The 15,000-nt window shown below is 47.1% G+C and overlaps 1 protein-coding gene and 1 long non-coding RNA gene across 8 annotated transcripts in view; one reads left to right on the top strand and one right to left on the bottom strand.

The window, feature by feature from the left end:
* The window catches only part of adam15 (ADAM metallopeptidase domain 15), an 80,539-nt gene that overhangs the window by 18,176 nt on the left and 47,363 nt on the right, over positions 1-15,000 (top strand). For all 7 annotated transcript variants that reach the window (XR_004898431.1, XR_004898432.1, XM_036005790.1 and 4 more), the window contains exons 4-5: positions 10,809-10,887; positions 11,116-11,192. Coding sequence is in view for 5 of the 7 variants with exons in the window: in XM_036005790.1 (XP_035861683.1) it covers positions 10,809-10,887; positions 11,116-11,192 (156 nt within the window). In the remaining 2 variants the exon portion in view is untranslated. The remainder of the gene's footprint in view (positions 1-10,808; positions 10,888-11,115; positions 11,193-15,000) is intronic.
* LOC116036897 overlaps positions 14,769-15,000 on the bottom strand; it is an 11,199-nt gene continuing 10,967 nt past the window's right edge. The window contains exon 2 of the long non-coding RNA XR_004101745.2: positions 14,769-15,000. This exon is cut by the window's right edge and continues 277 nt beyond it. This is a non-coding gene — a long non-coding RNA (uncharacterized LOC116036897).

The raw sequence follows: 15,000 nt of genomic DNA, 5'->3' as shown, positions 1-15,000 counted from the left end.
GTTGTGCGAAATCTGGGCGTCATTTTTGACAAATCAATGTCTTTTAACAGTCATGTGAAGTCTGTGGTTCGTTCCTGTTCTTTCCATCTCGGGAACATTGCTAAGATTAGATCTGTGGTTTCTAAAAAAAGAGATGGAGATGCTTGGTCATGCTTTTATTTCTTCACGTTTGGATTACTGCAGTGTACTGTACACTTGTTTAAACAAGTCATCCATGGACAAATTGCAAGTTGTACAGAATGCAGCAGCAAGACTATTGGTAGCACTTTATAATAACTATCCATAATTCATCATTTGTTAAGCATTAGTTACCTATTAGCTAATGGTTTGTTCATCATTATTAATGTATTGTTCATGCATAATTCATCATCAGTAAAGCATTTGTTCACATAGTTATAAATAATATATAATAATAAATAAGCCTACCTAAAAAAATGTTTGTAAGTACATGATTTATACTAGGGCTGGGCGATATGACCTAAAAATAAAATCCCAGATTTTTTCCAAAAAAATCCGATTTAAGATTTAAATCGATTTTTTTCTCCCCCTACTTAAAATCAATCTGCAGATGACAAAGAAACTGTTCAAAACAAGTTTTAACTTTATTTTGTTTTGACTCACACACACACACACACACACGGGGCATGTATACCATTATGATTATTCATGCCAATTTTGTGGAAATATAAATTGGTTTGAGTGTTTTCCCTTATTTTGGATGGGGGGTGTTATATATTCAACAACAAACAAACGGATGCGTGAGATAAAGCTGTTTTCACACATACAGGTAATTCACTTCTCGTTCCTCGCTAAAAGTTCAAATCATTTTAACGTTATTACGCAACCTTGCCCCTATTTCCACCTGTTGCTGAGTAACGTACATTAACATCCCATGGTCTCTTGAGTGTAGCATACCTGTAGCTAGCTCCTAGTAGTAACTAGCGGTAGAAACAAACGTCGAAGAGGAGCTCCGTGCTACAGAGCGGCGACTGCTAGTTGTTTAAGCCGCTACAGACCTCCATCACAGCTCGGTCGTATCAGCGGCATTTAGTAGATGTGTTGAGCCGCAAAAGAGTTCCTCAACACCGCCTCTGGTGCCCCGCGTGGTGCTAGCTTAGATCGGCCCAAAAAATCAAGCCCGAACCTGCCCGAGCCCGAGCACGTTGTGTCCGAGCCCGGCCCGGCCCGACACATTAACTGTAATTATGAGCCCGAGCCCGATTTAAACCCGACAATTTTTTAATACGTGGGCCGTTATAACTGACGTTCTCAACTACAATTCAGAGTTGTTTGAACTGCAGAAATCTGTTTAGAATAATACAACAAGGACGAAGCTGTAAACTGCTGTTAGTTTATTCAGAATGGAACGGATCGCAGATGGATCCGAATGAAGAAACGTAAAAAAAAAAAAGAAACAATGATGAACAACATATTGTTGTAACTGCCCACGACTTGTTTAAACTGCTTCCATACCTCCGACTTTCCTCCACACTTGCTCAAAGGTAATTCTCCTGTTTTTCTTTTTTTTCTTTACATCTTCAAGCTCCCGGTGTGATGCGTGCGAGAGGAGGAGACTCCTCGCGTGACACGTACTGCATTTTGTAACTGCAGCCTAACTTTTGTACACATTTGTTACTTTTATATAGCCTATATATATATATATATATATTTGTAATATTTATAATATTTCTGATTATGGCATAGCTATCTCCCCACCCAAATAGGATAATAAGGTAATGAATAAAAAAAAAAAAAATTGCTTGATCAAGGGTTCGGCCCGGCCCGAGGATGTGGCGGAAAATAACGGCCCGAGCCTGACCCGAGGTCCGGTCGGGCTCGGGTCAGGCTCGGGCTTGGGCCGGGAATCTAAACTCTACATGGTGGTCCTTCAGGTCAGCGGTAGCTGGTGGTTCAGTTATCTGAGAATAGGTGACTCTCAGCCGGGGACAGAGCACCGCGAGCTGCCGGTCATTTCGGCGGAGATTACGGATAAGTACGTAATGAAACTACTAGTTAAGAAAAGAATTGTTAGTCCCTGTCGCTGCCATGATGTTTGTGTATCTCTATGGCAAACCCGCGGGGCGAGGGCTGAGCCCGTTCGGAGCTACGGGAGCCCAGAGGGGAGCGTCGGCGGATGTTAAAAAAAAAAAAACAACTAAACAAAGAAACTTGACAAAGGGACTAAACGTGACTATATTAGGGCTGTCAACGAATGTTCTAAATTCGAATATGTATATTCGAATAGTTTTTAAAAAACGAATTTCGAAGGTGAAAATGAATACCGCTGGCGGTAGCCGAGGCTGTCTGGCTGTCTGGCTGTCTGGCTGTCTGTCTGGCTGTCTGGCTGTCTGTCTGGCTGTCTGGCTGTCTGGCTGTCTGGCTGTCTGGCTGTCTGTCTGGCTGTCTGTCTGGCTGTCTGGCTGGCTGTCTGGCTGTCTGTCTGGCTGTCTGTCTGTCTGTCTGCTAGCGGCCTGAGGGTTCAGGGACAGGTCACAGGAGTCCCACTGTCTGGCACAGCGTCGCTGCTGAGAGTTGACTTGTCTTGCATGGAAGATGGCAGAAAGTGCAGAGCCCAACTCGACCGCATCAGAGAAAACCCCCCAAATAGAGCTTAGATCGGCCCAAAAAATCAAGCCCGAACCTGCCCGAGCACGTTGCGTCCGAGCCCAGCCCGGCCCGAGACATTAACTGTATTTATGAGCCCGAGCCCGATTTAAACGCGACAATTTTATAATACGTGGGCCGCTGACGTTTAGGTCCAGGTAGGGGATGAGTCCTTACCCCAAATGAAGGAGTTCAAGTACCTTGGGGTCTTGTTCGCGAGTGAGGGGACAATGGAGCGGGAGATTGGTCGGAGAATCGGCGCAGCGGGTGCGGTATTACACTCAATTTATCGCACCGTTGTGACGAAAAGAGAGCTGAGCCAGAAGGCAAAGCTCTCGATCTACCGGTCAGTTTTCGTTTCTACCCTCACCTATGGTCATGAAGGCTGGGTCATGACCGAAAGAACGAGATCCAGGGTACAAGCGGCCGAAATGGGTTTCCTCAGGAGGGTGGCTGGCGTCTCCCTTAGAGATAGGGTGAGAAGCTCAGTCATCCATGAGGAGCTCGGAGTAGAGCCGCTGCTCCTTCATGTCAAAAGGAGCCAGTTGAGGTGGTTCGGGCATCTGGTAAGGATGCCCCCTGGGCGCCTCCCTAGGGAGGTGGTCCAGGCACGCCCAGCTGGGAGGAGGCCTCGGGGAAGACCCAGGACTAGGTGGAGGGACGTCCAGCTGGGAGGAGGCCTCGGGGAAGACCCAGGACTAGGTGGAGGGACGTCCAGCTGGGAGGAGGCCTCTGGGAAGACCCAGGACTAGGTGGAGGGACGTCCAGCTGGGAGGAGGCCTCGGGGAAGACCCAGGACTAGGTGGAGGGACGTCCAGCTGGGAGGAGGCCTCGGGGAAGACCCAGGACTAGGTGGAGGCACGTCCAGCTGGGAGGAGGCCTCGGGGAAGACCCAGGACTAGGTGGAGGGACGTCCAGCTGGGAGGAGGCCTCGGGGAAGACCCAGGACTAGGTGGAGGCACGTCCAGCTGGGAGGAGGCCTCGGGGAAGACCCAGGACTAGGTGGAGGCACGTCCAGCTGGGAGGAGGCCTCGGGAAAGACCCAGGACTAGGTGGAGGGACGTCCAGCTGGGAGGAGGCCTCGGGGAAGACCCAGGACTAGGTGGAGGCACGTCCAGCTGGGAGGAGGCCTCGGGGAAGACCCAGGACTAGGTGGAGGCACGTCCAGCTGGGAGGAGGCCTCGGGGAAGACCCAGGACTAGGTGGAGGGATTATATCTCCAACCTGGCCTGGGAACGCCTCGGGATCCCCCAGTCTGAGCTGGTTAATGTGGCTCGGGAAAGGGAAGTTTGGGGTCCCCTGCTGGAGCTGCTCCCCCCGCGACCCGCTACCGGATAAGCAGACGAAGATGGATGGATGGATGGCTGACGTTTAGAATAATACAACAAGGACGAAGCATGTAAACTGCTGTTTGTTTAGAATGGAACGGATCGCCAATTGGATCCGAATGAAGAAAGGTAAAAAAAAAAAAGAAACAATGATGAACAACATATTGTTGTCACTGCCCACGACTTGTTTAAACTGCTTCCATACCTCCGACTTTCCTCCACACTTGCTCAAAGTTAATTCTCCTGTTTTTCTTTTTTTCTTTACATCTTCAAGAAGATGGGTTAGGTCTATGTTACTGTGTTCTGATGTTTGCATGGCTTCCTATACTGAAGGTGGATACTGTTTGATGTGTAGCTGTGCTGCGGTTTTGATGCTTCCTGTGGCTCTGCATGGCAAGCTGAGAAAGCTTTTCTGTTGTTTTAGCTGTCTGTATGGTGTCTTGTTGACTCTTGTTTGTGTAGTTTAATCTGTACTAATGTCTTGCTGCTTCTTGCTGCTCTGGTCTAAAATCATCTGGCCAAAGGACTATAGTTGAAAATTAGCCGGCTGGCTAACACTGGCACATTTACAGAAATGTTGATTGTGTGTTGTCCTTTGTAAATAAATAAATACAACAAAAAAAAAGCTCCCGGTGTGATGCGTGCGAGAGGAGGAGACTCCACGCGTGACACGTACTGCATTTTGTAACTGCAGGCTAACTTTTGTACACATTTGTTACTTTTATATAGCCTATATATATATATATTTATAATATTTCTGATTATGGCATAGCTATCTCCCCACCCAAATAGGATAATAAGGTAATGGATAAAAAAAAATTGCTTGATCAAGGGCCGGCCCGAGGATGTGGCGGAAAATAACGGCCATCTTTTTAGACAAGCATTTAATTAGCCATATGGTTTTGTATTGTATTTTATGTGTTGTTGTGTTTTTGTTTTTACTGTAAAGCACTTTGGGACCCCTTTTGTCTGCGAAAGGTGCTATATAAATAAAGTTTACTTACACACACACACACACACACACATACACACACACACAGACAGACACACACACACACACACACACACACACGCAGACACACAGACACACATACACACACACACACACACACACACACACACACAGACAGACACTCACACACACACATACACACACACACACAGACAGACACTCACACACACACACACACACACACACACACACATACACACACACACACACACACACACACACACACACACACACACACACACATACACACACACACACACACACAGACAGGCACTCACACACACAGACACACACACACACACACACACAGACAGACAGACAGACAGACACAGACACACACACACACACACACACACACACAGACACACACATGGGAAGGAGCAGGAGCAAAAACGTTGCTGAAATATTTTGTTCCTATGCTTTTATGGACTCTCTATGGGCTCCTCCCTTGACTATTAGAAGAAGCTAAGCGTATTGAGCAATTGAGCAGCGTATTGTTTTTATACAAAACGACCACAAAGAGATGCAACAAACAAACATTGCATAGCCACATGCATGCCTGAAACTGCTGCTACAGGCCTGAGCTCAACCTTCGGGCTAACCGGCCTTTCCACACAAGATTTCCCAAAAAGGACAATTAGTCACACTACACTTAGCATGGCAACAACACCTGACGAGTCTATATTACTCAACCAAGCTGAAGAGAAGATCATCAACCTTAAAAATGAAATCCAAAAACTCACCGACGAGCTGCGGCATAAAGAGGCTCTCCTGTCTAACTTCATGGACGTAGCTGCCGGGCAATCCAAGCGGCTGGCGTCTCTCACAGCAGCCCTGCAGGACACGGTTCACTGGGATTCTTCCACCTGTCCTCAGCTGGCCTGCTCTACACCGCAGTCGTCGTGGTCTATAGTGCAGGTCCGTGGTCATCCAAAGCAAACAGCGGGTGCGAGCAGGGCATCACCACCTAGCCTGCACCTCTCGAACCACTTTGCACTACTGGCTACTGATGATCCTCCGACTCCGGCTCCTCCACGGGCCTCGATTCACCAGCTGGCTGACGACGCCCCTCCTCAGGCTCCCCTCCAGGTTTCAGCTCCAGTGCAGGTTCCGGCCCCCCTTAAGGTGGATGGGCCAACGGCAGGTGACCACCTGGCTCTGGCTCCCACAGCAGCTGACAACCAGATGGATGCCTTGACTGACCTCAAACGGAAACGGCGAGGGGTTTCCTCCGCTCGCCGGCAGCTCATAAGGGATGCTGTCAGAAGATCTGGTGGCCTCCCTCATCCCGAGTCTGCTGCTGGACACCCTCCAAAAAGTCCCCAGCCCCGTTCTTCACTACTACAACTCTCTGTTCGGTCCACCCACGGGGCTGTCAGCACCCAGTCTTCATCCCCTCATCCGCTTTTCCCCCCTACAACGTTGATCGTCGGTGATTCCATTGTCAGGAGTGTACGTTTCTTCAATGCAGCTACACACTGTCTCCCCGGTGCCACGGTCACTGCCATCCTGGAAAAACTCCGGGATCTATTACCTTCACTCCCTACTTCCATAAAAAGGATCATTGTTCATGTGGGCACCAACGATACAGTCCGCCAACAGTCGGAGCTGACCAGAAAAGATTTTAGCCAACTTTTTAAGCTTCTAAAACAATGTGGCAGATCTGTTTTTATCTCAGGTCCCATTCCCACGCTGGGCCGCGGTGATGGTCGCTTCAGCAGAATCTTTAGCCTTCACAACTGGCTGCAGTCTGCATGTGGGGCACACAATGTTGGTTTCGTTGACAATTTTAATCTTTTTTGGGATCGATATTCTCTCTTTATGAGAGACGGCCTTCATCTTAACAGGCTGGGCTCACAGGTGCTAGCCGCTAATGTCCAGCGTGCTGTGCGGTCCTCACCACACGAGTGACTATTTACACAACACACACACACCCTGGAATCCCTTTCTCCTTCTGTGGCATCACCTCAGGACACTGTTTGCAGCACTATCCCCCCCTACTGTCTTCCCTTGCCATTAACACTACCACCGGTCCATCTCCCCATTCAGACTGTTGTCACAGATAGGGCCTCCTGCCCTCATTACACAATTAATAGGGTTAATAAAAACAATATTCCATCCATCCATCTTCTTCCGCTTATCCGGTAACGGGTCGCGGGGGTAGCAGCTCCAGCAGGGGACCCCAAACTTCCCTTTCCCGAGCCACATTAACCAGCTCAGACTGGGGGATCCCGAGGCGTTCCCAGGCCAGGTTGGAGATATAATCCCTCCACCTAGTACTGGGTCTTCCCCGAGGCCTCCTCCCAGCTGGACGTGCCTGGAAAACCTCCCTAGGGAGGCGCCCAGGGGGCATCCTTACCAGACGCCTGAACCACCTCAACTGGCTCCTTTCGACGCGAAGGAGCAGCGGCTCTACTCCGAGCTCCTCACGGATGACTGAGCTTCTCACCCTATCTCTAAGGGAGACGCCAGCCACCCTCCTGAGGAAACCCATTTCGGCCGCTTGTACCCTGACAACAATCTTCTTTACATAAAATGCACTACTGTCCCATTACCAGTGGTTATGTGTAAACTGGCCCTCCAAAATGTGAGGTCCCTCTCAAATAAGACTTTTATTCTAAATGAGTTTATCTCCTCCACCATGCTAGATTTCTTGTTCCTCACTGAAACCTGGTTGGAGTCTGGTGAATATAGCCAGCTCTTAGAAGTATGTCCCCCTGACTATGACTTCTTTAGCTCACCCAGGCTTAGTGGCCGTGGAGGAGGTATTGCTGTTATTTTTAAAAAATGCCACCGGTGCACTCCTGTTGGTTCAAATGCTTATACCAGTTTTGAGGTTTTTATGTTTAAAACAGGTGGTATAAAGCCTGTCCTTTGTGTAACTGTATACCGCCCTCCCAAACAGAATTCTCTATTTTTAACTGAATTTTCTGAATTTTTATCTTCGGTGGTTTTAGGCTATGATAAGATTTTAATCTCTGGGGACTTCAATATTCACGTGGACATTCCTTCCAATGCCAGTGCTGAATTTCTCGGAACTATGGACTCTTTTAACTTTACTCAGCATGTTACCTGCCCTACTCACAACCGTGGTCATACTTTGGATTTAGTCTTTACACTGGGTCTATCCATTGATTCTCTGGATGTGGAGGATTTGGGTGTCTCAGACCATCAGTGTATCAGGTTCTCCACCTTGTTTCAAATCATCGCCAATCATCAAACTCCTGCTCACTACTGCCGATCTATAAATACATCCACTCCAACTTATTTCTCAGATGCCTTCAGAGCCTCCTTTTCACCTAGCGGTTCTAAAACCCCACCCCATCAGCTGAATACAGACCTATTAATCACAGAGTTTCATTCTATCTGTGGAAATATTTTGGACTCCATTGCCCCTCTGACTATCCGGAAACCTAGAGCCAAATCTCAGCCTTGGCTGAATAGCGACACTCGTGCTCTGAGACGACTGTCGAAAAGCAGAGAGAAAATGGAAAAAGGACAGGCTACATGTTTCTTTTGAGATACTGAAAGGCTGTCTGACTAACTATCAGTTATCGGTCAAAGCAGCAAGGGCCAAATTTTTTGCCAACATCATCTCCAAAAATCACCACAATCCCAAAGCCTTGTTCCATACAATAAATTCAGTTCTCACACCTGTTGACAACACTTGTCTTGTACCATCCACAGCCATTTGTGAGGATTTTCTAACATTTTTCTTAACAAAAATAGATCTTATTCGTTCAAATATCTCACCGCCCATTTATGATCCTGGTCTGATGCTTGCCCCCCCTGCCATCCTAAATAGCTTTCAGCCTGTATCTCTGTCTCTCGTCTATGACACTATTGCTCATACAAGGTCCTCCACCTACCCTCTGGATATTGTTCCCTCACACCTTTTAAAGGATGTATTGGACACTGTAGGTCCCACAATTTCCGTTATTATAAACAGCAGTCTTGCCAATGGAACTGTCCCATCTATTTTTAAACATGCAATAGTTCATCCTCTTATTAAAAAACCGAACCTCGACAAATCAGATTTAAATAATTTCCGTCCCATTTCCAAGCTTCCCTTCCTGTCTAAAGTATTGGAGAAAATTGTTTATGCTCAGCTATTGTCTCATTTAGATAATAACAACATCATGGAAAAATTTCAATCTGGGTTTAGGGCTCGGCACAGTACAGAATCGGCCCTTCTTAAAGTCTCAAATGACCTGCTACTGGCTTTAGACTGTGGGAAATGTGCCATCCTAATTCTGTTAGACCTTAGTGCAGCATTTGATACAGTGGATCACAATATTTTATTAATCGTCTTGAGGACCAGGTTGGCATCCAGGGCACTGCCCTCAAGTGGTTTGCCTCCTATTTAGCCGATAGGACTTTCTCTGTTAACATTGGCAGCCTTTACTCCTCCACAGCCCCTATTACTTGTGGAGTACCTCAGGGTTCCATTTTGGGACCTATTTTATTTGCTCTGTATATGCTCCCTTTGGGCAATATATTCCGCCAACACAATGTCTCTTTCCACTGCTATGCCGATGATACACAAATCTATTTGCCGTTAAATCTGGGGGATTCAAACTCGATTACATCCATTCTTAACTGCCTCCAGGATGTGAAATGCTGGATGGCCTAAAGACTACTTACAGCTGAATGACTCTAAAACAGAGGTGATTCTTCTTGGTCCCCCAATCACCACAGCAAGCATAGCTAGCCACCTGGGTCCGCTGTCTCTTAACCTTCACGTCCATGCAAGGAATCTCGGTGTCATCTTTGATTCATCACTTCGTTTTGAGAAACAGATCAATTCCGTGGTCAAAAGTTGCTTTTTTCAACTCCGGAATATTGCCAAACTGAAGACCATCCTGTCTTCTGATGACATGAAGACTGTCACCATTGCATTAATCTCCTCCAGGCTTGATTATTGCAACTCACTGTATCTGGGTATTGGCCATTCCTCTTTGTCTCGCCTACAGCTGGTGCAAAATGCTGCAGCGAGACTTCTGACTGGCACAAGGAAAAGAGAAAGCATCACACCAATTCTGGCATCCCTGCATTGGCTACCTATTAAATACAGGATTGATTTTAAGATTCTTTTATTTGTTTTTAAAGCCATTCGTGGTCAGGCTCCTCACTATATTTCAGAACTCCTCAGCCCCTACTCCAAATCCAGGCCTCTTAGATCCGCGAATCAATTATTTTTAACTGTTCCTAGATCGAGGTTAGTGGGTAAGGGAGATCGTGCCTTTTCTGTGGCAGCTCCAAAGCTTTGGAATAGTCTCCCACTTTGTCTCAGATGTTCCCCCTCCACTGACAGTTTTAAAACACATCTCAAGACATATTTGTTCTCAAAGGCCTTTGGTTGATCTTAGAGGTTTGTAGCATCTTGAGATGATATTGTACTGTATTTCATGCATTTCTTGCTTTTTTTAAAAAAAAATTTTATTCATTTTCAATTTGTACAGTACTTTGGTCAACTTTGGTTGTTTTAAATGTGCTATATAAATAAAAAAAAAAAAAAAAAAAAACTAAACACACACACACAGACAGACAGACAGACAGACAGACAGACCGACAGACACACAAACACACACACACACAGACAGACACACACAGAGACACACACACACACAGACAGACAGAGAGACACAGACAGACAGACAGACAGACACACAGACAGACAGACACACACACAGACAGACACACACTGGCCCTGCTATGAGCTACGCTACAACGCTGCAGACTCCAGTGCTCCTGTGTAACCGCTGAGCGTGATATTTCTGTCTCTGCGGAGGCTGAGTGCAGCTTTGACTGAGCCTACGTAGTGAAAGAGTCTGAGATGTGACTGTGTGTGTGTCTCTCTGCAGCGACCTGCTGCCCAAACCGCCCAACGTCTTCTACTACCTGCCCAACGGCACCGGAGTGTCTGTGAGAGCCAACCCCGTGGTGAGTCACCCAACGGCTTGTATTGTTTTAAAATTCTTAACATCGAGGCCACGGACTACAGGTGGGAAATAGCCTTTTGGCTAAATCTGGCATTTCTAACCCATGTATAGTCATGTGTTTTTATGATCTTCTTATATAAACTGAATGGAATTGAACGCACCGTCTCTGTCGTGTCTTCCAGCTGTGACAGATGTTTGTGTGTGTGTGTGTGTGTGTGTGTGTGTGCAGACTCACTGTTATTACCATGGCAACGTCCGAGGATTCCCCCAGTCCAGAGTGGCTCTGAGCACCTGCTCCGGACTCCGGTCAGTACTAACACACACACACACACACACACACACACACACGTACGCACGAACACACACACACACACACACACACACACACATACACGCACGCACAGACCTACACACACACACACACACACACACGCAGGCACGCACGCACAGACACATAGACATGCACACACGCCCACACACATGCACGTACGCACAGACACACACATGCACGCACGCACAGACATACACACACACACACACATGCACGCACACACACATGCACGCACGCACAGACATACACACACACACACACACGTGCACGCACGTGTGTGTGTGTGCGCGCGCGCCCACACAGATGGACACACACGCACACAGACACACTCGCACGCATGCACACGCACACACACACGCACACACACACACAGACACACACTCACGCAGGCACGTACACACACACACACACACATGGAGACACACACACACACGCATGCACACACGCATGCACATACACTTGTATTCTCAAAATATATATATTTTTTTTTTTCTGAAATGTTCAGACATTTTCTCTCGTAATATTCTGACCTTTATTCTAAAGTCACCAACTGCAGCTTTAAGCAAAGATCAGGTAAATAAACTACTTTTTAGGTTTACGGTGTCCCTGTCTTTATACCCCAAAAAAGTGAAGAGCCGATTCGATGCGAGCCGACGAGAACACGCACAGAAAGAAATACCCTCAGGGCGTCCCTGGGTCGTAACATTTCCTGCTCATTCAGAGAAAAACATGTTCTTCTCCAAACAGCGGTGAAAGAAACTAAGAAGCAAAACCTCTTAAACCTAAAAACCTCCAATCCGGTTCTGTGCAGAGTCCAGGCTTTGCTGTGATTCAGGTCTTTGTGTTTCTGGGCTGATCTCGGCAGAAAACGTGAGTGACGACATGAGCGTTGCCCTGCAGGTCCAGCTGATCCGGATCACCGTGCGTGACCTCTGACCCCTGCAGCGCCGTGTGAAGGCTGCAGAGGGATTACGGGATTTATTCAGCAGCTCACGTGAACTGAACCTGGGTCAGAGCCTCTGCACACTGAAACCTCTGTCCACCGGAGGATTACAGACCAGCGAGACCTTTTTATTAGTCAGGTTATTGAGAGCAAACACAGGACTGTTTAGAAAACACACACACACACACACACGCACACAAACAGACATACACATATATACACACACAGGCACAGACACACACACACACGCACGTATTAAAAAAATATGTGTATGTGCTCGTTGCAAAAGAGCTGTGTTAGTCATTGAGGAAGTGGTTAAAAGTACTCCGGGTGACCTCTGATGCACAGAAAGTTAAGCTTAAGTCATACAAATAGTTCAGGCCTTATATGGCATCAAAGTGCATCGTTAAAGGTTACAGAACAGAAGAGGAAGTTGCACCACACAGAGGCCCCGACCTTGGGGGGTGTGTGTGTGTGAAGATAGCAGCTCTCTCACACACACACACACACACACACACACACACACAGAAGTGCACCAACAGAAAGACATCCAATACACAACTGCAGATGGACACTATCAAAAATGATTTTCACTTTCACAGAGGCCCCGACCTTGGTGTGTGTGTGTGTGTGTGTGTGTGTGTGTGTGTGTGTGTGTGTGTGTGTGTGTGTGTGTGTGTGTGTGTGTGTGTGTGTAAGATAACAGTTTCTGTCTAGAAACAAGAAGACACCCCCTCTGTGAAGATAGGATAAAAGTCTAAGGGAGAGAATCGATCGGAGCTCATTCGAACCGAGATCCTGGTGGACCGGGCTCTGACTTCATGTCTGTTGCTAGGGAAACTTAGTCTCTGTTTTTGTGAACTCACAGCTGTGTTGTAACTCTTACGGTAGGGTTCCACACAGCAAAACACCAGCATAGGCAGCTAGCAGAGAGGGTTGGAGCTAGGTAGCATAGCAGCTAGCAGAGAGGGTTGAAGCTAGGTAGTATAGGCAGCTAGCAGAGAGGGTTGAAGCTAGGTAGCTAGCAGAGAGGGTTGAAGCTAGGTAGCATAGGCAGCTAGCAGAGAGGGTTGAAGCTAGGTAGCATAGGCAGCTATCAGAGAGGGTTGAAGCTAGGTAGCTAGCAGAGAGGGTTGAAGCTAGGTAGCATAGGCAGCTAGCAGAGAGGGTTGAAGCTAGGTAGCATAGGCAGCTAGCAGAGAGGGTTGAAGCTAGGTAGCATAGGTAGCTAGCAGAGAGGGTTGAAGCTAGGTAGCATAGGTAGCTAGCAGAGAGGGTTAAAGCTAGGTAGCATAGGCAGCTAGCAGAGAGGGTTGGAGCTAGGTAGCATAGGTAGCTAGCAGAGAGGGTTGAAGCTAGGTAGCATAGGCAGCTAGCAGAGAGGGTTGAAGCTAGGTAGCATAGGCAGCTAGCAGAGAGGGTTGAAGCTAGGTAGCATAGGTAGCTAGCAGAGAGGGTTGAAGCTAGGTAGCATAGGTAGCTAGCAGAGAGGGTTGAAGCTAGGTAGCATAGGTAGCTAGCAGGTAATTTGCTAGCAAGTAGCCTAGCTGCCTGGCTAGGCTTACAATGAAATCCAATGTCCGAACATGCTAGCGATTAGCCTGTCGGCTAGCTGAAAAGTTTGAGTGTTTAAACTAACATATACAGTGGTTAGGGCTGGGCGATAAATTGATTTTATCGATTAACTCGAATGTGTAGTTAACGTCGATTTGTTTAAATGAAAATCGATTTTCTCCTTAACATCCGCTGACGCTCCCCTCTGGGCTCCCGTAGCTCCGAACGGGCTCAGCCCTCGCCCCGCGCGTTTGCCATAGAGATACACAAACAACATGGCAGCGACAGGGACTAACATTAATTCTTTTCTTAACTAGTAGTTTCATTACTTACTTATCCGTAATCTCCGCCGAAATGACCGGCAGCTCGCGGTGCTCTGTCCCCGGCTGAGAGTCACCTATTCTCAGATAACTGAACCACCAGCTACCGCTGACCTGAAGGACCACCACGCGGGGCACCAGAGGCGGTGTTGAGGAACTCTTTTGCGGCTCAACACATTTACTAAATGCCGCTGATACAACCGAGCTGTGATGGAGGTCTGTAGCGGCTTAAACAACTAGCAGTCGCCGCTCTGTAGCCCGAAGCTCCTCGGAAATAGGGGCAAGGTTGCGCAATAACGTTAAAATGATTTGAACTTTTAGCGAGGAACGAGAAGTGAATTGCCTGTATGTGTGAAAACAGCTTTATCTCACGCATCCGTTTGTTTGTTGTTGAATATATAGCCCCCCCCCCATCCTAAAAAAGGGAAAACACTCAAACCAATTTATATTTCCACAAAATTGGCATGAATAATCATAATGGTATACATGCCCCGTGTGTGTGTGTGTGTGTGTGTGTGTGTGAGTCAAAACAACATAAAGTTAAAACTTGTTTTGAACAATTTCTTTGTCATCTGCAGATTGATTTTAAGTAGGGGGAGAAGAAATCGATTTAAATCTTAAATCGGATTTTTTTGGAAAAAATCTGGGATTTTATTTTTAGATCATATCGCCCAGCCCTAACAGAGGTCTATTTAGTGGTGTATGGGCCCTGACTAAGTTTGTGTGTCATATAAATCACAATTGGTGTTGATACAAGTACCAATGTTCGTGTAGAAACATTTTAATCACATACTAATGTTCATGATACAGCGCTGATAACTTATTTTGTAACTCCCGCCTCCAAACACAAACAGGCGGACCTGATTGGCTCTCGAGTGGTCCTCATTTGAATAAAATTAAACTTTCGTCAACTTTGTTTTGCTTGCCGCGGCGATTCGCTCTCATCTCGCCCAATCAGGGCCTACC

Source organism: Sander lucioperca, chromosome 10, assembly GCF_008315115.2.
Source record: "Sander lucioperca isolate FBNREF2018 chromosome 10, SLUC_FBN_1.2, whole genome shotgun sequence".
NCBI classification, from domain to species: Eukaryota; Metazoa; Chordata; class Actinopteri; order Perciformes; family Percidae; genus Sander; species Sander lucioperca.
The sequence above is the reverse complement of the archived record's forward strand: the minus strand, read 5'-3'. Positions and strand labels throughout refer to the sequence as shown.